Source organism: Mastigoproctus giganteus, chromosome 8 (assembly GCF_048544385.1).
Source record: "Mastigoproctus giganteus isolate SK-2022 chromosome 8, ASM4854438v1, whole genome shotgun sequence".
Classification (NCBI taxonomy): domain Eukaryota; kingdom Metazoa; phylum Arthropoda; class Arachnida; order Uropygi; family Thelyphonidae; genus Mastigoproctus; species Mastigoproctus giganteus.
In genome coordinates this window covers 64,573,783-64,600,097 of record NC_143582.1, presented here as the reverse complement: position 1 = coordinate 64,600,097, position 26,315 = coordinate 64,573,783, and the positions used below count along the sequence as shown (strand labels likewise).

The 26,315-nt window shown below is 36.2% G+C and overlaps 1 protein-coding gene across 4 annotated transcripts in view; it reads left to right on the top strand.

The window, feature by feature from the left end:
- LOC150081578 (DNA polymerase beta-like) overlaps positions 1-26,315 on the top strand; it is a 235,180-nt gene that overhangs the window by 94,296 nt on the left and 114,569 nt on the right. For 3 of the 4 annotated variants that reach the window (XM_090379433.1, XM_090379431.1, XM_090379435.1), the window contains exon 5: positions 20,563-20,624. In XM_090379433.1, coding sequence (XP_090235559.1) covers positions 20,563-20,624 — 62 coding nt within the window. The remainder of the gene's footprint in view (positions 1-20,562; positions 20,625-26,315) is intronic. The other variant, XM_090379432.1, reaches the window with a different exon arrangement.

Genomic DNA, 26,315 nt, shown 5'->3' with positions numbered 1-26,315 from the left:
AATTGGGACCAAGGACTAACAAAAACACTAGTTTAGAAGAAAAATATTAATAAAATTGCAGTTCTTTATACATATTAATACAAAATATGTATTAAAAAAAACAAATGACTTACGTAAAAAAGTTATTTCGATGTCGATGGCTTCATAAAATCTAACAAATTCGTCTGACGACACAGCGCGTTCTTTTTTTCACGCAGAATTTCTTCGTAGCAAGCTAATAATTTTTTTTATTCCTTGCTTTGTAGCTATAACGCGTTCTTTGTTGGAGTCTATGTTTTTTAAAATTTTTAAGCCCTTTACAATTGAGCCCTTTTCAATTTTCAACCTGTCAAGTTTGCAATTGTCATGTGCTTTTCGCCGTTGCTTCATTTAGGCCTGTAGCACGTGAGGCTTATGGTTTACCCTAAGCCTCACGTGAGGCTTATGGTTTACCCGGTAAGGCTTATGGTTTCTGGCCATAAGCCTTACCGGGGAAACCCCGGTGGGCCAGTGTGATTTTGGCCATAAACCATAGTATGAGGCCACTATAAATTTTCCCGGGTAAGAATTTTTGACCCAGTCCGCCTCTGTTTATCGATAATTGCTTTTCGTTTTTCTCTCTGAATCTGCAGTGTCTTTACCAGGACGCTTCCTTTTCACACCTTTTAATTAAGTATTTTACTCATTTTTAGGGAATAAAGCACAATTACAAAACGAGGAGGCATGCTTGATACGCATAAACAAAGCTGCGCGCATGTAGCAACTGAATAAACAACACCATAAAGGCAGAGATACACTATTAACACCTCACATTTCTAGGGGTTACTACCATAAAACAATAAAAATCCAGTTGCGTTTCTGCTAGTGAAATCTGTTATAAACTGGTAGTAAACTCGATCTAATTGCATTTGCGATTATACCGATAGCTGAAATTGTGTTGGTTTTTACGTTATTATGGTGAAATGTGTTTCCCCTTCACTGATATAAAAAAACATAAAAGCAACAAAGTTGAATTTTGTTCATCTTTCGCTCTCATTCTCCGCCGTCGCACCGTATATCGATAACATATGAAAAACGACCTTGAAGATAGTGGGCGGCAGCGTTGCCAAACGAAAAAAATCAAGAACCGCGTAACTCTGAGTTCGCGTAAGTCGGGGTATTACTGTATATTAATAATTCGTAATGAAAAACCTTTAATTTTTCACTCTGCACATGAGTGCCAATCCTGCTGATCTTTGAATTTCCCCAATCTGACAGCCTCAACTGCTCGTGGGGGTAGCCTATTCCAGTAATTAATAACATGTTGAATTAAAAAAAAAAAAATTCTACAATCCAGTTATATCTCTTCCCCTGTAATTTGAATTTATATCACCAAAGTTCCAGCATAATTTAAAACTGAAATTCCACCTATATTGATATTATTGCTTCCTCTTAGAGCATTATGGACCTCTCAGTCAGATCTCCTCTGAGGTACCTAGTTATTACCAAGCTTTTATAGGCCATTTAGTCAAAGTCTTTCCTCATATGGCCACCATAGGCTTGCTGTAGCCAAGTGGTCAGGAGCACGAGTGCAGCAGCACATGCTGTTGAGTGGACTGGGGTTCAAGCCTGTGACTGCTAAATATGATTAACATTTGTATTGATTGATTTATTGTAAATTACGCTGACCTGGTGATCGTGCTGCGTATAAACAAGAACATTTTGCCAGTTTTACCATGTGTATTTTGTGCCTTTTTGACCCTCTCAAGAAGCCCGAATGTTTTTTTTTTTTTAGGTGCAGCCTCACTATTGCCTAATACACAGGGATTATGATCTTCCCCACCACTTCAAGATGCTCAATAGAGCATTGATTAGGCACTGTGACCTTCCTTGCTACCTGTCTGTACTGCACAGAGACTGCCTCGATTGTAAGTTGTATTAAAGTAGAAGTGTTGAATTAAATGTAACAATGAGGGTAAATAAAATGCTGCATGATGCTTGTTATTAACCTTTTGTGTCTTTCACGTCATTAAATTTTGACGTCACAAGCGATTAATGAGGAGCATTGTGCAGCATTTTACCCTTATCGAGTTATCTCATTAATTATAATTAATTCACTTATAATTAATTATAGTTCAATTCTCTCTCTGTCATACACACACATCAAATTACTGGGTATATACACTCAGTGATCACAAAATTGTGAGCCTTCCATCCATTAATGGACTGTGCCACATAGCGTGCGGTGTAAAAAACCAAGCGGCTTCCTATACGAGAGTATTAGCATTAGCATTAGTAGAGGCATTTGATGCAAGAAAGCAAGCTTATGCAGCATCAGCCAAAAAAAAAAAAAAAAAAAAAAAAACCCACTTCCACTTCACCCCTCTGTTCGTTCAAAATACCTGTCCAGCTGAGCCTTAAACTTATTTAGGCTATCAACCTCCACCACAAGGGATGGAAGTCTGTTCCACCAACCAACCACCCGCTGGCTAAAGGCAAATTTCCGCACGTCTATCCTACATCTGTCTTTCCTCAATTTGAATTTATGCCCTCTCAGGTGATTTTTCTGAGCTAGAGGAAGAATCCCATCAGCATTGAGCATGCTTAAACCATTCAAGGCTTTATACACCTCTATCAGATCAACTCGCTGGTGCCTAGTCTCCAGACACTGTAATTTGCAAAACTTAAGCCTTTCTTCGTAAGAGCACCCCTTTGTTCCATTCACTAATCTTGTTGCCCTTCTCTGTACTCGTTCCAGCAGCTCTACATCCTTCTTGAAATGAGGCCTCCAGACCTGTATACAGTACTCTAGGTGTGGCCTGACCATCGCCTTATACAATGGAATAATCACCTCCTTATCCCTGCTGGAAAAATTCCTGTATATCATTGACAATACTCCATGAGCTACTCTTGCAGCCCGTCTGCACTGCTCAGAGAACTTCATATCTGCCTGCACAACAACCCCCAAGTCCCTTTCATTCTCTACCACTGTCAGTGTAGTACCACAGAGTTGATACGTTGCTCTGGGGTTGCTGTTTCCCATGTGTAGTACTTTACATTTGTCAATGTTAAACTTCATTTGCCACCTCTCAGCCCATGTGCTCAACCTTTCCAGATCCTGTTGCAGCGGCATAGTGTCAGTAGTGTCCTTGACAACCCTGCCAACCTTTGTATCATCTGCAAACTTGGACATTAAACCCGATATACCATCACCAATATCATTTATAAATACAGAAAACAATAATGGACCCAACACTGAGCCCTGAGGGTAGTGGTAATTTGCGTCTGGTCATGCAAGCCAAAGTCATAAAGTAGCAGTTGTGGGATGGAGTTTCAATAGGGCATCATTGTGGGAGCTTGCGTTGGATGCTTCCACATCAGAAACAGCATGTATAGTCAGTTGTTTAACGCCCACTGTTGTTAAGGTTTACAAAGAATGGTGTTAAATGAATCAAACCACTCCCACTGATAGAATTGTAAAGGATTACGTAAGGTGGACATTCATTGTAAGTGAAGGGTGCTGTGTGTTGTACAGGCTTAATAGCAGGTCACTATGTGACAGTTGACATCACAATACAATATGGGAATGCAAAAATAGTATCCCAAATGACAATTCAGTGCACACTCAAACATATGAGATTCCACAGCAATCAACCCAAGAGACTCCCTCACCTCACTGCTGATCATCGTCGACAGTGAATGCAGCAACACACTGGGTTGGACACTGAAGGATTGAAAACGATTGTGCTGGTCAGTTGAGTCCAAATACCTGAGGCAACACGAAGACAGATGCCTTCGTGTGTGTGTGTGCGCCACAAGCAACACGAGTCCATGGACCAATCATGCATGGCTCGCCATCCAGGCAGGTGGCAGTGGTTGCTTAATATGAGGCATGTTTTGCCAGCAAGAACTAGATTCTGCATGAACATGTGGGCCAATGTTTCACTTGTGAGGTCTATCTGCAGCTCTTAGGAGACCAGGAGAGACTGCTTCTACAGGGATAGGATACACTTAAATAGAAGTGGTGCAAGAGTGTTTGCTGATGCTATCGAGGCAGCGTTAGGTGGGTCGGAAAACTGCTAGCTTGGGGGGGTTTCACACACTAAAAGTTTAATAGTGGCCACAGGCAGAGGTGAAAGTGATTTTTGCACTGCTTCTAATAGAAGCAGTGCAAGAATCGCGGGGTTCGAATCCTGATGCGGGATTCTAACCTGCGATCTTTGGGTTGCCAGGCAGGCACTTTACCCACCTGGCTAGCCCGGTCGGCTCGAAGTTTATAACGCAGCTATGAATAGAAATATTTTCTTGAAATTTCGTAAGCAGATCAAATATACAATCGTGAAACTGCTGTTCCGATTTAGTCCTCTAAAAACAATTACAATAAAGCGAACTTTTTTTTTTATGAAATGCGCATTGTGGTGATCAGTTTTACGACAGTTTTTTTTTTTTTTTTTCCCTTCCGTTTCCACTGTGGTTTCCAATAGATTAATTTCCTTGATTTTTTGTTAGTAGATACAGTACATACTGAAGAAAGGAAATGCGATATTTTTGTTTTTCAAAAACAATTCATTGCAATTCTTTTGTACAACAATCACGAAAAGCAGTAAAAGCAAAATGTTGTGATAGAGCGACAATGCAAAATATTGTTCGCAAATAATAATGCTGAACTTTCAGAAGAAAGTTGCTTACATTTTTATTTTCTCCTTGGATCACCTTGGTAACGCTAATGACGTAAGCTCGAGTGAATTAACAGTTTTTGCTGCAATTTAAAGGTAGGAAATCAAAGAATATACTTCTGTTTATATATATTGAAAGTTTCAATTTTGTAAACTGAGTAAAAATTATTAGTTTTTTTCGGGGGGGGGGGAGACAACTTTCAAGTTAGGGTTAAAAATTAGAGCTTGGGGGGGGGGGCAGACGTAAACAGATACTTGTATTCAGGAAAGAAGACCAATATGTCATAACCATAAATCGTGTGCAGTAAGCGAAGGATGTAAGTCGAATTGATCAGTGTCAACAATGGTTAACATAAATATAAACGTTAGAACAGTTATTTTTTATGCTCAGTTGCACCAATGAGACTTAAATTTTAAGTTAGACTTAATTTAAAGCTTCCTCTGTTCCCATTTCTGCTTGTATAACATACGATCTTTGGCACACAAATAAAACAATTGATGCTGATTTAGTAACTGATAGAAGTAAAGAAAAAATTTCTGTAGACAAGTTTTGAAACATATTATTCATGTTACATTAGTATTAAGCAGTTGCAGCATGGCATTCAGAGGTCACTGAGAAAATCTGAATGATAAAAATATAAAAAGTGGAATTTTTTTGTCTATAATTGAGCTTCTATCAAACTATGATCCCATATTAAAGGAATTAATTTCAAAACATAATTACCAGTCAACATATTTGAGTCCAACTATTCAAAATGAAATTATGCTTTTATCTAAGAAAGTCAAAAATGTTATTATTGATGAAATAAAGTCTGCGCCGTTTTTCTCCGTAATCATGGACACTACCCTGGATGTCACAAAAACTTATCAGATGAGTCAAATATTTCGTTATGTTACTGTAAAAACAGAAAATGAAATACCATCAGAAATCATTATAAATAAGTGATTTTGGGGATTTTATAGTATAAAAGATCAATCAGCTAGCAAAATTGAAAGTGACATTATTTACTGTATAGAATCCAAAGGGCTAGATTTATAGAACTGCCGAGGTCAAGGATATGATTGTGCCGCAACAGTGAGTGGGGCATATAGCGGTGTGCAATCAAGAATATTACAAAAAGTTCCAAATGCCTACTATGTTCATTGTGTGGCATATAACTTAAACTTAGTAATTAATGATGCTCTGAAAAAAGTAGCTGACGTGTCTTTTATTTTATAACATAATTGAAAATATTTACTCATTTTTTTGCGGATAGTATTGTACGATGGGATCTATTGAATCAGAAACAGAATATAGATGCAAATGATAGCGCTAGCACTATATCAGCAATTACTCTAAAGAAATTAAGTCCGATGCGTTGGTCATCAAGATTTGATTGTTTACTATCTTTGCGCTATAGATTTACAGATGTCCTAAAAACGTTAGCAAAAATAATATTGTGTCTAAAAAAAAAAAAGACGAAATATGCCAGGCTTGCAAAAAAAAAATGGAAACGTTAGAATTTGTTTTCCTTTTGGTATTAAATTACAAAATATTGGAATCAATTAATTTAATTTCAAAGTTACTGCAACAAAAAAAATATAGATCTCGGTCAGGCAATGTGTCATTTAGAGACATCTTTAAATTCTATGGTTTTGCTAAGAGATAATTATGAAGAAAGTAAAAGTTTTGCATTTTCTTTAGCAAGATCTTGGGGAATAAATTTAATTAGTAACAAATGCAATAGGAAAGTTAAAAAAAGTTTGAAGATTTAGCTCAAGACGAACGACTTCAAGATTCTGAAAGACGGTTTAAAGTTGATATATACTATGCAACAATAGACATTGTGATACATCAATTAAAATCTAGATTTCTTAATACAAAAAATGTTGTAGATAGTTTTAAAACACTCATCTTTTAGCGACGAAGCTCTGCAACAAGCGGCTGTAGAATTTCAAAACCGATACAATAAAGATATTTCTGATGACTTTCCATAGCAGCTATTAAATTTAAGATCATCTTTAGGACAAGAAATTACAAAATTTAATTCAGTCCGGGACTTGTGCAACCTTATTTTAATTAAAAACACGTCATTATCTGCATTTGTTACAGGTGTTATAATGGCATGTTTTATATTCTTGACCTTGCCGGTTACGGTGGCTGGTGCTGAAAGGAGTTTTTCAAAATTAAAACATATATAAGGAACACAATAGGCCAAGATCGACTTAGCATATAAAATGGTGTAGCGAATTCTGTCAGTTTCAACAAAACTATAGATATTTTTTCGACTAAAAAGGCTATGAGACAAAATTTTGATTAAAGTTTAAAATATTTGTTATAAAACTTTTTTGTGTATATAGACTAGATTTAACATATACAGTTGGTTACTTATTACAATGATTTGTTCTAAAATTACTCCAAAACTATTGTGTGTGTGTATGTGTATTTTTTGCCTGCGGTGTTTATTTACATTTCTGTATATTTTATTATGGGTTTTTTTTTTTTTTTTTTTGTCATTTATATCTGCATGTAATACATGTCATGTATATATTTATTATTGTTACTAAGGTTTTATGTTCATGCATATTTTAATTCAAATCTTATTATTTATAGATATTATTCATTTACTTAAGGCTTGAATTTTTGTTAATGTGAATGAAGATTGCTTTCTACCTAGTTAGTTTTATTTACTTCATAGATATCTATCTTCATAGAAATAAAGTTGTTGGACTTTATTTCTAGCATTATTATGCTTATAATAAAGGCATGAAATTATTCAAAATTGTTCTTTTTGAAGCCAACTTTATTTTCAATCTGTTATGAACACAACAGTGAAAAATCCATTTTTTATAATGAAAGTGTATTATCTTTTCATAATTTGTGTATTAACACTTGCATGTGAACATTATCTTCACTGTTAATAACTGAAACTTGAAATAAACAAGAATTGAAAAACTTGGTTGCTTCAGAATTTTAGATAATAGCAACAAATGTATATAATATATGATGTATGCAAAGTTTTGGCATTGCAAGATGCTATGATTAAAAATGGAGCCAGTTCACTTGATGATTGGATGGTCTCACGTAGTGATCAAGTTACCAACAGCAAATTCAAATTGGGAAATATTCAGGGATGTAATTGTAGAAGCTAATTTGCTTTTTATACCAACAAAGAGGTACTTTTCAAGGCTTAGACCTAAATGTTGTCTCATCAGACAAACTGATGAGACTTGTGGCAGAAAAGAAATATGTATGAAAAGCATATAAATCAATAGGTGATACAGATGCCTACAGTAGATATAAACTAGTCTGCAATCAAGTCACAGATGAGGTTGGGCAAACTAAAGCAGATTATGTGAAGATGTTGACAAAGGATGCAAAGAAAAACAGTAAAGACCTCTACTTATATAAACACTAGAAGGAAGTGGATAAATCACACTTGTCTACTAGGTATCAGTGGTTTAACTTTATGATCCTACTCAGATTTCTGACAAACTGAATGTGTATTTTGCATCTGCATTCACACGAGAAATTCTTCAGGGAAGGGGATGCCAGAAGTTTATTGAACTCTAACTGTGATTTAAATGATTTTGTGAAAACTTAGAGGAAAGTGTAAGAAAAATTGTTGAAGCTAAACATAAAAAAGGTGCCTTGGGGTGGATGAGATCTACACTGGTGTGCAAAACTTAAGGACCAACACTATTTCTAAACCAAAATATTTTCTTAAGGTACTGTTTACTGATGAGAGTAGATTCAGTCTCCGCAGCGATTCTGGACGCCAAGTAATCTGGTGAGAGGATGGCACACGGTATCACCCCGCAAACATCACTGAAAGGGATCGATATGGCAGTTGAGGCATTGGTCTCGTCTTGGGAGGCGTTATCTTGGATGGCTGTACACAATTCCAGATACTGGAAGGCGGTACTGTAACCGGTGCACGTTACTGTACTGAGGTAATCCTTCCCCACATGCGTCTGTTCCGAGGTGCCATTGGCCCCGAGTTCGTGTTTATGGATGATAACGCCACACTCCATTGCACTGCAGCTGTTGATATCTTTTGGAAAGTGAGGACATTGTTCGTATGGATTGGCCTGCCCGTTCTTCCAATCTAAATCCCATCGAACACATATGGGACGCTCTGGGTAAACGCCTAGCGGCACATCGACACCCGCCAGAAAATGTTCACCAGATGAAGATGGCACTGACAGAGGAATGGATGATGTTACCGCAAGAACTTATCAACAACATTGTTCTAAGTATGGACAGGCAGTGCAAAGCCTGCATCGACATTAGAGGTGGCCATATCTCCTACTGAGGACCACCTCTTCCCTTTGTTCCATCTTTGCCAGTGATGCATCTGTATCATGGTAGCCAGTGCTATGTTGCCATTTTTGAATAAAGTCCCTCTGTACTATTTTGTTTCTGTTGTTGTGTCATTGTTGTTTCCTTCATCATTTCTGTATCTCACGAGGTTTCATTAGTATGCGTTTCCCATATCCAGGCCACTCCTATGAGAAGCTACAGGTAAAAACCTGACTGGTCCTTAATTTTTGCACACCATATTAAGTGTAGCAGCAAAGGAGGTAAACCCTTAGCCATAGTTATGAGAGCATCTTTCAATCCAGGAGAGATCCCTATGGACTGGAGATGTGCAAATGTATCCCCACTTCACAAAATGGTAGCAAAGGGTGACATGAGTAATTACAGACTTGTTAGCTTGACTTCTGTTCCAGGGAAAATAATGGAGTTACTGGTTAAAAAAATTATGCAGGACCATCTAGACCAGCGCTACCATAACTTTTTTAGTCACTAAACACTTTTCATCTCACAACATATTCACGGAATACTTTTCATCTCACAACATATTCACGGAACGCTTTCATCTCACAACATATTCACGGAACACAAGTTTAGCAGGAGCCAAAGAACTGTTCGCTAATATTTTATTACACATGATGCACTGTGCATCAGGAGCATCTTTATTTCCAATTCATGTAAAGCTGAAATTCAAATAACTGTCATTATACTTTCGTTTTGGTCTTTTATTAGTTGGTTCCTGTTTTTTCACTTCAGATTTTTGGGGAAGAAAAGGCTGCAATTGTTCATCCTCACTTTGAAGTGTGACAATATTGTGTTTGTTTTCATCAACCACAGTTGCACTACTAGAAGTATATTGCTTCTCATTTTAAAGTTCCTTTTTTCAACCACAAATCCATGGTCACATAATTTAATAATAATATTTCAAAATGCTAATAATTATCAAAATAAAATTTATACAAGAAAGTGAGTTTAGTTATCATATCGGTTCGCTTCCTCCTCTCCTTCAACCCATGTACTCCAGACTAAATTGCATACGAATAGCATACTAGATCACCACACTGCTACTTTTTCGTAGATGTCATTACCTCTACACATACTTTCTCTATGCAAAGCCCGCCAAAATAGTGTCCCGCAGTCTATTTGATTATTAGTCTATGCCAGTATATTAATAACCGAAAAAAAATTATGTTAAATATTATAATTATACAAAAGTGGTGCATGCTACAAATATGCAAAATTTATTTATTTTATTTATTTTTTTAAAATTATTAATTATGATTTTTCACGGAACACAGTTTGAGAAAGCTGATCTAGACAGTGCCATTTTACTGAAGTCACAGCATGAATTTGTTAAGGGGTGTCTTGTTGGACCAATTTGATTGACTGTATGATGCTGTAACAAAGGAACTGGATGCAACAAAATTATTTTGGCCTCTTATACATAAATTTCAGAAAAGTTTTCGGTACTGTTGCACATAAAAGACTGCTATACAAATTGGAGAGGAGAAGACAGAGTGGTTATCTGTGGGCACTGTTCCCCTTGGATTAATGTTATAAGTGGAGTCCCACAGGTATCAGTGCTGGGCTCATTATTGTTTTCTCTATTTATTAATGATATTGATGAAGGTTTATCAGGTTTAATGTCTAAGTTTGTAGATGATACGAAGGTTTGCAGAGTGGTTAATGACAGCATTGATGGTATGCTACTGCAACAAGATGTAGAAAAATTAGTCAGATGGGCCAAGTGGCAACTGAAGTTTAATTTTTACAAATGCAAGGTACTGCATATAGAATGCAATAGACATAAGCAGTGCAGAACTAGAATTTGGAGAGTACAATGTGTACAGAAAGGATAGACAGGACAGGAAGGGAGGAGGGGTTATGCTGTTAGTTAAGAAACACAAAATCTAAGGAAGTGTATCCAATTGATGTGGGTGGACAATGCAATGTTGAGTCTGTTTGGTGTGACGTAAGCACCGGGAAAGGAAAAATGAGAGTAGTTGTGTGTTATAGGCTTAATGAATGAGTATAATGAGCAATTGTGCAGAGAAATAGAGTGGGCCAGTAAATTAGTGTCTTATAATGAGGTATTTTAATTTCCTGGATATTGACTGGAATTCGTGAGTTGGTCACTCACACACTAGCAAGGCTTTTATGGATTTATTGGATGATTGTTTTCTATAGCAGCATGTTCGGGAGACAACTAGAGGGAGTAATACTCTTGATGTGATTATCAATAGTGATTCTTCATGCATCTAGAATCTGCAGATAAAGGAACCACTAGGTGGCAATGATCTCAGTCTGCTGAAGTGGAATTTACTCAAAGAAGTAACTACCATCAAGGGTAAAGGGAGAGGTTTTTGTTTTCATAAAGGTGGTCTGAAACAGTATTTAAATTCTATACAGTGGAACCAACTGATGATGTTACCAACAGCAAATTCAAAATGGGAAGCATTCAAAGAATTAATTGTGGAAGCTGCTTGGCTCTTCATACCAACAAAGAAATATTGTTCAAGATTTAGGCCTAAATGGATGTCAGATGAACTAATTAGACATGTGACAGAGAAGAAAAATGCATGGAATACATATAAATTAATATGTGCAACAGGTGCCTATGATAGATATAATCTGGTCTGTAAACAAGTTACAAAGGCGGTTAGGCAGATTACGAGAAATCTTTATCAAAGGATGCAAAGAAAAACAGCAAAGAGTTCTTTACTTATGTAAACTCTAGAATGAAGGGGATGAATCAGATTGGTCCACTTGATATCGATGGTTCAACTGTTGATGATCCTGCTTAGGTAGCTAACAAACTAAATGAATATTTTGCATCGACATTCACACATGAGGAGTTATTCAGGGAGGGGAATGCCAGAGGTGTATTCAACTCTGGCAGTAAGCTAGATAATCTTGTAATAACTGAGAGTAAAGTGGAGGAGAAATTGTTGAAGATAAATACAAGAAAGGCACCTGGTGTGGTTGAATCTATCCAGTTATATTAAAGGAGGTGGCAAAGGAAGTAAGCAAACCCTTAGCCATAATTATGAGAGCTTCCCTGGACTCAGGGGAGGTACCTATGGACTGGAGATATACAAATGTGACCTCAATCCACAAAGGAGGATCAAAGGAAGACACAGGTAATTACAGACCTGTTAGTTTAACTTCTGTTCCAGGGAAATTAATGGAGGCACTGGTTAAAGAAATATTGCAGAATCATCTAGACAAGACTTCAGTTATAGCTTGGACACAGCATGGGTTTGTTAAGAGGAAGTCTTGCCTGACTAATTTGATTGGATACTATTATGTAGTCACAAAGGAACTGGATGCAAAGAATAACTTTGATATCATATATTTGGATCTTAGAAAAGCCTTTGATACTGTTGCACATGGAAGACTGCTGCACACAAATTGGAGCAGTGTGGCATTGGAAGCAAATTGCTGCTATGATAAAGGGATGGTTGAGTGGGAGAAGACAGAGTGGTAATCAATGGACACTGCTCTTCGCGGACTAATGTTATTAGTGGAGTCCCTCAGGGTTCAGTGTTGGGTCCATTGTTGTTTTCTGTATTTATAAATGATATTGATGATGGCATATCAACTTAATGTCCAAGTTTGCAGATGATATGAAGGTTGGCAGGGTTGTTAATGACATTAATGCAGATGGGCTGAGATGGCAAATGAAGTTTAGCATTGACAAATGTAAGGTATTACACATGGGAAACAGTAATCCCAGAGTAACGTATCAACTCTGTGGTACTACACTGACTGTGGTTGAGAATGAAAAGGACCTGGGGGTGGTTCTGCAGGCAGATATGAAGTTTTCTGGACAGTGCAGATGGTCTGCAAGAGTAGCTCATGGTGTCTTGTTAATGATATACAGAAATTTTTCTAGCAGGGATAAGGAGGTGATTATCCCCTTGTAAAAGGCAATAGTCAGGCCACACCTTGAGTTCTGTATACAGGTGTGGAGCCCTCATTTAAGAAGCATGTAGAGCTGTTGGAACGAGTACATAGAAGGGCAACAAGATTAGTGAATCGAACAAAGGGCTTACGAAGAAAGGCTTAAGTTTTACAAATTACAGTGTCTGGAGACTAGGCACCTGCGAGGTGATCTGATTGAGGTGTATAAAGGCTTGAATGGTTTGAGCATGCTCAATGCAGATGGGATTTTTCCTCTTGCTCAGAATAATCGCCTGAGAGGGCATAAATTCAATCGAGGAGAGATGGTTGTAGGATAGATGTGTGGAAGTTTGCCTTTAACCAGCGGGTGGTTGATTGCTGGAACAAACTTCAATCTGTCGTCGTAGAAGTTGATAGCTTTAAATAGATTCAAGGCAGAACTTGACAAATATTTGAAGGGAGTGAATGGGTGAAATAAGGGTTTTTTTTTTGGCTGATGCTATATAAGCTTGCTTTCTTGCATCATGTGCCTTTGCTAATGATGCTGCAATTTGCAGAACTGAAACCTGTCTTGGTAAAACACCCTTTCTTCCAAGACTCGAGATGCATTCTAACCATTGCCTTATACTACAGGATAATCACTTCCTTGTTCTGGTAGCTTGGGTGCATTGCTCAGAGTACTTATTAATTTATACACTTACCCCCAAATCTTTTTCATTCTCCACTACCCTGAATGCAGTACTGTGCAGTCGGTATGTTAACCACAGTCTGGGGTCACTGCTACCCATATGCAGTACCTTGCATTTGTCAATGTTAAACTTCAATTTCCAACTCTCAGCCCATCCGCCCAACTTTTCTAGATCCTGTTGCAGTAGTGTATTGGTTTTACTGGCATTAATAACCCTGCCAACCTTCGTATTGTCTGCAAACTTGGATATTAAACCTGATATACCTTCATCAATATTATTGATAAATATAGAAAACAACATTGGGTCCAACATCGTACTCTGGGGAATTTCACTAATAACATTATTCCATGAAGAGCAGTGTCCATTGATTACCACTCTGTCTTCTCCCACTCAACCATCTGTTTATCCATAGTAGCACCTTGCCATTATTGCCATACTGCTCCAATTTGAACAGTAGCCTTCCATATGCAACAGTTTCAAAAGCTTTCCTGAAATCCAAGTGTATAATATCAAAATTATTTTTTGCATCCATTTCCTTTGTGACTGCATTGTAGTATCCAATCAAATTGGTCAGACAAGACTTCCCTATAAATTCATGCTGTGTCTGAACTATAACTGCAGTGTTGTCTAGATGATCCTGCAATGCTTCTTTAACCAGCGATCCATTATTTTCCCCAGAATAGAAGTTAAACTAACTGGTCTGTAATTATTCATGTCACCCTTTGATTCCCTTTTGTGAATTTGGGGTATATTTTCACATCTCCAAATCTGCCCTGAATCCAAGGAGGCTTTCATAATTATGGCTAATTAGTATATTGTAGTCATCCCTTCCCTTTATTGCAATACTTCCTCACAAGAAGAGACCCGGAGCAGCTTCTGAAACATCAAGAAAACCCAATCTCTTCCCAACAGGATCTTTTGTCACATCTTACTTTCTCCATTAAAGTTGTTCTTTTGAATTTATGCACAATCTTATGTAAGAAAAAACAATAAAATATAAAAATTGAGATCCTACTATAGGACTATTGCCTGAACAACTACTTATACTTGCACCATTACTGATATTTGTAGTTTCAGATAGATTATGTAACCACATGCCATTTCTGATATCTATCCCTTTAAATAGTTTTGTTACAGGTTTCATTTCTTCTGGAGCTGAGTTCATCTCTTTGTTAACCACAGCTAAAAGTTTATTAGTGAAAGTACCATCCAAATTATTTACTGTTTCCTTACTGTTTAGTCTATTTAATTGTTTTCGGCTCTCAGTGGAAGAAACAGAAATAGTACATATCCCATGTATCTTGCAAATATTTTTGTTTTGTTTCAAAAGACAGCAGTTTTCTGATTATTATAGTAATAGTTTTAGAGTTAATTTTAGCATATTCTTATATTTTAGATTTTTAACAATTAATGTAAAATTACCATTGATTTATGTGATTGTATTGAGCATCTATGAATTTATTGATATCTACTTAACCAAGTTAGCAAAAAAGAGGAATATAGTTATTTTATTCAAACCTTTGAATTTCTCTGTTTCAGAATTAACTATTGAAGTTATTGTTTTGTAATTAGATAATTCCCTTGTTTAGCTGATTTCTATTATAGGCATTCACATTAGCACACTCTAAGACTGTTTTGGCAACAGGAATAAATATTTCAGCTGGAATTTTTTGTTTCATTTACATTAGTAGTGCTTGATAATCCATTATTTATTTCATTTCTTTTAGAATCATAAGATTGTTAATAAGATTCCTATGATTTATACTTATATATCTGTTACTATACTACCAGGAGACATTAGATATGTATGTTAATATCATAGTAATTATCAAGAAATTCTGATTTAGTAATTGAGCACATTGATTTTTATCTAATATGGCACTGTTCACCAACTTTGAATTTGTTTAGTAGACATCTAATTTTACTCATATGAGTAAAATTATCCTTGTGCAAATGAAATTCATTATTTCTCATTCCATCCTATACTGTATTGAATATGCAGTGGCAAAACCAGGTGGTATGTGCTCATAACCTGGTGGTAAACTAGCTTGGGTGTCTGCAACAGAGTATAGGCATCTCCCATCTCTTCTGCCATGCTGTTTGAGTAATATCTTTAGGTTAAGATGGGCATCATGGAGAGATCCAGTGTTTTTTATGTTTGAGGATGTAACTTTAAAACAGTTAAGTTTTGTGCGTCTAGCTCTGTGTGCACCATATTTAAAAATTTAATAAATTAAGATAAAATATTCTCTCCCCAAATTTTACCTTATCTGCATCAATATATCATTAATATTAAGGCTAATAGAACAAACTTATCCGCATAAAGAACCAAATCTCCCAGAGACTTCTCAATTTGTTTCACAAACATACATGGTCTCATTTCAAATCTCAATCTTGTTCATTTCCATATACATTTCACCAAGTCCCACTTACTTTTCCTGACATAATCGTAATTGTTACATACTATGATTTTTTAGCGTTTCTCACCAACCATTGAAGTAAAAACGAAAACCAAAATCTTAAAAAGCTTTATTTAAATTTACAATAAATTTACAGTAGATCAAACAAAATAAATGTGATTATACAAATAAAATGTTACTGATAATAAAATACTGAATTAAGATAGAATAAAACAAATGTAGTTTACAGTGAATGTACAAATAAAATGATAATAAAATACTGAATTAAAATGCAATAAAATATACTAGATTAAAAGCGCTAAAATAACTGAAGCTTTCAAAGCTTCTGCCTTCTTTCTCAACAGTGCACTTCTATTCTGCGGTGCCTCATTATATACCAGCAGGTTCACGGTGCATCTCACTTAAACGTGTACTGTTCCCGTACATGTTGGAACCGGAAGCGGCTCGGGAGCGTTCCAGGCGAAAACGTTCATCCCCTCCAAGGATTACCGCCTCAAAGAGTGATGAATGCGTGTACCCCTGTCTCTATTTATATTATTCCCAATAGAACTAATTCGTAGGCCACTGATGGGCTCCCCCATCAGTGCAGTCATGGGCTCCCCCATCAGTGCGATCATAGCTAATTTAGCTATGGAGGAGCTCGAGGCTAGATTATTCAATGATATGGTTCTCCCTATGCGTCTGTGGAAAAGATATGTTGATGATACGTTTTCAATTATTCGGAAAGGGAGTGAAGATGAGACGTTGAATTTTCTTAACAGTGTCTCCCCGTTCATACAATTCACCTCTGAGGTAGAAGAAGGAGGGGTTTTGCCATTCCTGGATGTGTTGATCTGTAGAGAAGGCCAGTGTTTGAAAACAAAAGTGTTTAGAAACCCTATGTGCAAAGGCCAATACTCACATTACAACTCAGCTCAGGCCAACCATCACAGGAACAGTGTGATAAGAGCACTAGTAGATAGGGCAAAATCGCATTGTAGTACCTCAGAGGACAGAAAAATAGATTATGAGCGTGTTACGGCGGATCTTTTGAAGTGTGGGTACCCCCAGAGGATCATAGAGAAATACATTAGTGGAGGGCAGAGCACATGTGAGTCCTTCACACCGATGGCCACCGCATACGTTCCCTACTATCCGGGTTTAACTGAGCGTATAGCTCGTATACTAAGGAATTACCAGACGCGCTGTGTGCAGCTCCCAGGTCGGAAGCTGCACACGGTCGTGTCACAGGTGAAAGACCCCATCTCACAAGAAAATATAAGTGGGGTCGTATATAGCATTAAGTGCCCGGATTGTGGGGAGTGTTATGTGGGGGAAACAAAACGATGCCTCAAAGATCATCTGGGGAAGCACACAAACGCGATAAGAAATGCGGATTATGGTAAATCTGCTGTAGCTGAACATTTTTGGGAGAAGCAACATCATATCTCCCCGGACGAAGCAGTCATCACTGATCGGGCGCATAGATTTTGGGACCGCAAGTGGCTCGAGAGCCTACGAATTAGTTCTATTGGGAATAATATAAATAGAGACAGGGGGTACACGCATTCATCCCCTCTTTGAGGCGATAATCCTTGGAGGGGATGAACGTTTTCGCCTGGAACGCTCCCGAGCTGCTTCCGGTTCCAACATGTACGGGAACAGTACACGTTTAAGTGAGATGCACCGTGAACCTGCTGGTATATAATGAGGCACCGCAGAATAGAAGTGCACTGTTGAGAAAGAAGGCAGAAGCCTTTGAAAGCTTCAGTTATTTTAGCGCTTTTAATCTAGTATATTTTATTGCATTTTAATTCAGTATTTTATTATCATTTTATTTGTACATTCACTGTAAACTACATTTGTTTTATTCTATCTTAATTCAGTATTTTATTATCAGTAACATTTTATTTGTATAATCACATTTATTTTGTTTGATCTACTGTAAATTTATTGTAAATTTAAATATAAAGCTTTTTAAGATTTTGGTTTTCGTTTTTACTTCAATGGTTGGTGAGAAATGCTAAAAAATCATAATATGAATATACCCAACCCCAGAGTCCTGTTTGAATAATTGTTACATGCCTCAACTACTGATCATCTCATTTCCCTAATTATAATTTAATTCCTCTATAATTCTGTCTGCTTAAAAGTGGTACTTATGCATATACCTACTCTGATATTCCTTGTCAGAAAATTTATTTACCTATTTTGTCAAATTCATCTGTTCCCTCTATCTCTACAAATCCTCTCCGCTCTACAAATCATTCAGAACTCTGATGTCTATTTGAAATGCTATTTTTCCAGCGTAATGGTCAAATAATTTTTGACTGTCTATTATAATACCAAGCAGTCCTAACCACACATGACATTCTTGATCTCGCTCAACAGCCCTTCACAATGTTCACGGTTAATAATTTCAGGTATGTACTTCAGTGAGTTCCTGAAATCACAATTTAGTGATGTCTTCTCTGTTAGAGCATCTATCCTTTGTTCACTGTCACCACTAGGTTCATTTGCATTACAAAAATTCTAAATGGGTGATCATCTTGATTTCTTCTCCTCTTTTCGTTAGTTGCACTACTGTTTTAAACCTTCTGATCTTAACATTTGCTCAGATTGTGTCAATGAAAATATATGCAGAAAAACTTCAGTAATTTTCAGTAATAATTTTCTATAATTTTCAATAATTTTAGTGTAATTTTACCTGGTTGAGATCAGCAAAAGGGTGTCCATATGAGGAAAGGCTTCAAATATGTGGGCTGCAGAGCTTGGAAACTAGAACACTTTAAATGAGGTGGATAAGGCTCTGAGAGGTGAAAGTAAAATGACTGAGGATGAAATTTTCACTGTTATAAATTATTCCAGAACCAAGGGCCCTAAATTCAAATTACAGTGGGTGGATTAAATTCCAGGAAGTTTTCTTTTAGACAATGAGTAGTTAGTATTGGAATAGTATAGTAGTTAGTATTGGAATAAGTTGCCTCCATGAGTGGTTGAGGCTGTCAGCTTGGAGAAGTTCAAATCTCAGCTGGAAAAAGCCTGTGTGAGGAGAGAGAGAGAGAGAGAGACAAATCAGTGGGTTATTATTATTTTTTATTTATTTTTTTTTTTGTTTGGTTGGTGTAGCAAAAGCCCAGGTCTTCCTTTCACCATACAGCTGATACTGAGATTTTTGAAAAGTTCATGGTCTGAATATGAAGGATTTATTTGGGGAATCTAGTAACATGTTACTTTTCAACATAGTCCCCCTTTGGAGCCAATTCGCTTTTGCCACCGATGTTGCAATGTGTTGATTCCAGCTGCGAAGAAAGTTTTCCTCTTGAGCCTCCAGGACTGCATCCACTGCAGCAGTGATGTCACTTCTGTGGGAAAATGGATGTTAGCCAAGTATTTTTTCAAATTAGGAAATAGGTGAAAGCCTGACAGTACTAGATCTGGGAATAATAGCAATGGTCCAAGATTTCATTACTCTCATTCAGTGTAGCCATAGCAGTAACAGATTTGTGAACGGGTGCATTGTCCTGGTGGAACAAGATTCCTCTGCATTTGTCTTTGGTATTTTTATGCAAATACCTCACAAGGTTTGTGTAATATGTTCCTGTGATCTGCCCTTTCTGAAGGTAATTCACTAGCAACACACTATCAGCATTTCAATGCAAAAACCAGTGCCATCATCTTGCCAGCAGAAGGAATCAAATTGGCTTTCATTGGAGGGGAAGAAAAGCTGTGTTTCCACTGTTTGGACTGCTCCTTTATCTCTTACTGAAAGTGATTGACCCATGTATCATGACAAACGTTGCAAGGAAATTTGTTGGATCTGCCTCGAAAACAATGTAAATGTTTACTTCACTTGACTTGACAACTCATGTGAATTTGTGATCTGCTATCAACATCTTTGGCTCATTGTGCTGACATCTTTTTTGTAGTGAGAACCTCTTTTTTTTGTGGTACACATATTCAGATGAGATGCTTAAGATGCTGGCAGTGTACCAAACTGTCACTCATCAATCAATCATCACCAAGATCATGTACACTGTCTTCAGCTTCTGGAGTGATGGACGTTGCAGGTCTTCAACAGTATGGATCATCCTCCAGGCTCCTTCATTTAACTGCTGCTCACATCTTAACCATGGAATAGTAAAGAGCATCCTCCCCCACTGTTGCAACCATATCTTGAATTGTGTTTGACCTTAGCCCCTTTTCCCCCAGATGTTGATGACTGGTCCATCTTTCCTCATTTGCATAACTTTGGAACCTGTTATTAAACTAAAAAGACCATATCGAAGCTTATTTAAAGTGTTGTGCATTAAGTACAGAAATTTTTAACACTCTACCACTACCTTTCTTACTCAGGTCACAAAATTTTTCCACCCCCTTGTAAATATATACCTAATTTCATTTTACAATAAATCAAAGCAAATGACTTATGTAGTACAATTGTTTAGTTGCTTTTTACCTTAGAGTTGGAGTGCATGACTGTGCATGTAAGTTATTTAATTTGATTTATCATAAATACGAAAATTCTTGGTATATTTGTAACGAGCATTGTTCTGTTCTGTATAAATGTTTAATATAATATATAAATTTGTCCCAATAATTAATTAATCCAAATTATCTCTTCTTATGGTTATTTTCAGTCCTGCAGCTGCAAAGAAGCTTGCAAAATTAGGAATTAAAACCATTGCAGGTAATGCATTTAGTAAGTTTTAAAACCAGTTTGGTAGGCCAGAACCTAACTTAAATATTATACTTAAAGCAAAAGATTGCATTTGCAAAAAAAAAAAAAAAAAAAAAAAATCTGAAATTGTAATCATGTTATATAACAGTTTATGTAGCCAAAGATACATGAACTGTTATATAACATGATTAAAATTTTCAGATTTTTCAGATAAATAGAAAGAAAGGAGTAAATCTTCCACTTTAAAAACTTCCTGCTTCATTTTATAATTTTTCTGAATTTATTATTAAGTTACTGTTTGCTTTTACGCTTTCTTTTTATCCTGCTTTTATTTGTTTTTCACTTTATTTTAATTTAAAATTTTTACCAGTTTTATATTTTGTGTAAATACAATAAATATACAGTTTTATATTTTTATTTTAATTTTTCTATATACTCTGTTGGTTGGAATTATTAACACATTTGCTGCCCGTGATGTGCATAAGTACCAAATGACACAAAGTGATATCATTTTATGCTTAAAGCGGTCATTCTTAAGTGGCCAATAAACAAATTCTGTAAAAGTAAAGGCACATGAAATTAACAGCTGCTCAATATCGGCATATTTATTAAACTCTGTATTAATTGAAGCAGTGCTTGGTTTTTGTTAATAAACTTGATACCCAGTTTTATTTGTTCTTTGCTTGTGTTGAAGTCAGTTTAAAACTTTGGACTGTTTGAAGCAGTGCTTGGTTTTTGTTTATAGAGATGGTACACAGTTGAGGTTAGTTTAGTTGTTTAGGAGCAACTTTAACATTACTTCTCAACATTCTGAAGTTATGGCACATTGATTAAGCTTTCTCAAATATAGGCAGTAGCGAATGTGTTAAATAATATTTTTGATGGACATCTAAAATGGTGAAAAATAGCAAAGGGATGTACATCACAGGAGAGACTAATAAGATGGGAATTTCAGAGCTTGGTAACTTTACTTCTGGGGTTGGGGAAGAGAGATGGTTGAGATATATATAAGACACTGATGGAGTGGGGAACAAAATGAAAGACAGCAGAATTTTCCCATTTAACCCTGTGGCAAAACTTGTAAATCCCTCAAGTTCTATTCAAATGTCTGGCAGAATGACAAATATGACAAGTTTAGTATTCCTCAATTATTTCATTTCCATTTGATCTGCATCATTAATTGCTTTGTTAATGAAGATCAGCCACAAATAAAATACAGGCAACTTCCCATATAATACAGTACTTCGACAACACGTTTTCTCTCTAACACGATTGATAAATTGTGGCAAACCTCACATAACACGATATTTTTGAACTTTTATGTGTGGAAACCCTACTATTATGTAGGATGTAATTTTTTAACATTTCCATTCTTTTTTGTGAATCCCCATTGTTGACTTGCTAGTCGTTATGCAAAAAAGAATAAGTGGGAAATCCCCATATTTTATTTTGTTGGGAAATTTCCATATTAGGTTCTGTGCTATTGATCTTGTGCTTGTTTGAGACCATAAAAAATTGTGACTTCAAAGCATGCAGTTTGTGACTTAAATTCCAGCCCCAAATTATGTCTAGGGAAAGTTAAAAAAAAGCACCGCTCAAAAGAAACTTTTTCTCTAGAATCAAAAATACAAATTTTGGATTGTCTTTAAAAAGTGTAAAGGTATCATGTGTTGCAAAGAATTTAAAATTTAAATTAAACAACAATCCGGACCATAACGAAAAATGAACAGAAAATTAGAACTGCTTGTTGTGGGATCTTTAATTTCTGCAAATATGACAGCTCGTTCCCGAGTGTCAATAATTGAGAAAACGGAAAAAGCACTCCGTATTGACAATAACAGTAAAAAATCGATCCCATTAGATGTCAATATAATTAAACAAAAAAGCACTGAAAATTTATAACCATTTAAAATAAAATGAAGAATTTTCTGTTAACCCAGAATTTGTTCCCAGTAAAAGGTTGGTTTGAACGATTCAAAAACTGCTTCTCATTACATAACATAAGAATTTAAGGGAAAAGTGCACTGGCTGATAATGAAGTTGCCAAGAAGTATGCAGAGGAATTTCAAAAAATTATTGAAGAGAATGGATACACACCACACCAAGTTTTCAATCCGATGAGATAGGTCTTTGATGGAGAAAAATGCCCAACAGAACGTTTATTTCAAAAAAAAAAAGAGAAAACTGCACCAGATTTTAAGGCATCAAAAGATTGTATAACGTTACTTATGTGCAGTAATGCATCAGAAGATTACATGATAAAACGTATGCTAGTTTATAGATCCTGTAATCCTCATTCAATGAAAGGTGTAAATAAAAATACATTACCAGTATACTGGAAAGCAAATAAAAAAGCTAAGCTTTTCTGCCGATTTATTTAAAAAATGGTTTTTAAATTGCTTTGTGCCAGCTGTGTAAAACTATTTAAAGCAGAAAAATCTAGATTTCAAAGTTTTATTACTATTCAATAACATGCCAGGCAGTCAAAGATTTAAGTCATCCAAACGTTGAAGTAATGTTCCTATTTCAACTAATACAACCTACCACCTAATACAACTTCTTTAATTCAGCAATTAGATCAAGGCATTATATCTACCTTTAAAACTCATTACATCAGAAAATCATTACAATAGATTTTTGAAAAATTTGATTCCAAATCTATTGAAGTGATGGAGGCATGGAAACATTTTTCAGTTGTGTGGACTGTATTGGAATCATAGCTTTCTCGCTCAAAGAAGTAAAACCGTCAACATTAAATGCGTGTTGGAAAAGGCACCTCCGTAGCCAGGTGGGAAGGAGCAGCAGTGCGTAGCACATGTTTCTTGATTAGACCGGGATTCGAGCTCGTCACCACCAAATACGGAGGATGTGGAAAGGTCAGGGAATGACCACCGCATATCCTGGAGCAATATGGCCTTAGTTGCTAATGCTCCTAAAAAAAACCAAACAACAACAGCGTGTTGGAAAAATTTATGACCAAAGCCAGTTCATTCAGGAAATATGGTCAAACCAGCAGAAAACTGATTCGGTGCCATAGTAGAACTCTCTAAGTTGGTATGAGGGGGAAGGTTTTAATGATATGACTACTGAAGACCAAGGATTACTGGTAGAAAAAAAGGCTGGCGAAGTGGATGTGGTGGAAATGGCATTGAAGGTAAACCACATCAATTCAGAGGATGATAGCTCAGATGAAAATTCTGAAGTTCCAAATTTTACACTAAAAAGCATAGGGGAAGGCATAAACTTAGCCGAGCAATTAGAGTCTTATTTTTTGAATGCTAATCCTTCGACTGAAAGGAGCACAAAGTTCAAAAGGGGAAATTCAAACAGGCTTAGTTCCATACCATTAAATTTACAATGATCTATCGAGAAAAAGCAAACAAACCCAGATTACTGATTTTTTAAAGAAAGCAGAAGATACATGCAATCTAGATGCTGCAGAAGGAAGTTCAGAAGGTACGATATTCTTCAACAGAGAACATGCTCTCATTTGATTATGTCTAGCAGCGACGAAGAAGAAGAAAATTAAACGAATGTACATTATCTGACATATATGTATCACAGTTTGTAAGACGTTCAATTATTGCTATTTTTAGTAAAAAATTAAGTTTCCAATAGTTATAAAAGAATGGTGTATTTTTGTTAGCTTTTGGAATGAATCCCCCCCCCCCATTTGTACTACAGTAAAATCTCAATAATGCAAACTCAGTTTATACAAAGTACTCATTTATATGAAGCACATACCATTCCCCTGCGAAAGGATAGGCTTTTCTATGTAAATATATTCATTTATTACAAAATTTGGTTAATATGTATTACAAAGTTCTTTTTCACCCTGTGAGAAATAAATATTGTCATTTTGTGTGTTTAATACAAATCTTAGCAGAGCGATCCGATTATTGTCCCCGGCCACCTGGCTCCCTACTCCCCAAAGGATGCCACTGACTTGTTAGAAATTTGTTTCCTGTAAACAAAAGCAGTTTATGGTAGCTACAACGTCAAGTGCACTCTGAAAAACATCTTTCTGAAGGAAGCGTTGTTAAATTAACAAAAGAATAAAAAGTTTTTCTAAGTTGTTTACATGCACTCCCTCGCTCTCCACGGGAATAAGGTCAGTTGCAATCGTTACCCCAGTTCAAAGAGTCTTTTGCTATCGTATGCAGCAATCTATTTTTTTTGCCATTTTATCTGAGCTGATTTCTTTTTTGGAACTTGTCTTTAAATTAATTTAAAATTTGTTTATATTAAATCTTATCTGTTATGGCCACAAAACGTAGACGGACAGAATTAAGCCTGGAAATTAAATTAAAATTATACAAAAGGCTGATAGGATGGAAAGAAGCAAAACGGATATTACAAAGGAATACAACATCCATCCCTTTACCTACTTTATCTACAATACCGAAAAACCGAAAAAGACTTCAAGAAGTGTGTGACACTGGAGCAGCAATGAAAAACAGGAAACAAATTCGTGGTGCAAAACTTTTCGAGTGGTACCAACAAATGCATGCATATAATTTGCCAATATCAGGTTTGATTTTGCAAGAAAAGGCAAATTATCTAGCTCAGTAACATGGGATTAACGACTTCAAATGCAGCAGTGGCTGGCTCTGAAGATTTAAAGACAGGAATGACTTGGTTTCACTAAATGTTTGCGGTGAGTCTGGATTAGTTGACAAAGAAAAGGCTACAGACTGGTTGTGTTCTGTACGGTCCATCCTTGAAAAATATGAGGCAAAAGATATTTTTAATCTTGACAAGACAGGTTTATTTTATAATTTGCTGCCAAACAAAACATTTGCTGTTCGAAGAGAGTAGTCTTTCATGGGTGGAAAATTAAGTAAACAAAGACTGACTGTTCTGTTATGCTGCAGTTCAGATGGCAGTACAAAACCGACTTGTGATTGGTAAGTTTTCCAAGCTAAGATGTTTTAAAGCAGTTAACCAACTTCCCTGTGATTGAGGCCAATAGAAGTGCTCGGCTTATGGTCAAAATTTTTCAGTCTTGGACAGAAGAATGGCTTCAGAAAAAAAGGAACATTTTGATGATTCTAGACCATTGTACAGCACATTCTGCCAAGACACTTAAGTTGACAAATATACGGCTGTTGTTTTTACCCCCCAAATACCACCAGTTTAATGCAACCACTGGATCAAGGTTGTAGTAGTAGTAGTGGCATGTGATGCAAGAAAGCAAGTATTAGTACAGTAAACCCCCGCTATTCGAGGGGGTTACTTTCCTGAGAAATGCCGCGAATACCGAAAACGCGAATACTGAGTTATGGCTCCCATAGTAATAAAGGGGTTCCGTTCCAAAGTATGAAATATATAAGAAAAACTAGTCTAAATTTTTGTCTGTATGTATTATATGTACCTTCATAATATGACCATGTACATAGACAGTACATAGTGAAATGCAAGCATATGGCATCGAAATGAAAACAAGAAACAATTTAATATTAAATATAATATTTATTAGAAATTTCAAACAAATCTTTCAAACCAGCGCCTTTGCTTAAAAAACTTATCCCGCCAGTGCTATCACCATTTTCGCTAAAGTGTTGATAAAGGAGTTTTGCCTTTTCACGAATGATGAGTGAATTTAACGGAATTTTATTTTGAGTTCGGTCTTCTATCCACAGATTTAAAGCTTTTCCATTTTTTCTAATTTAACATCACGAGTTACAGAGCAAATTTTTGAAGCAATTAGCA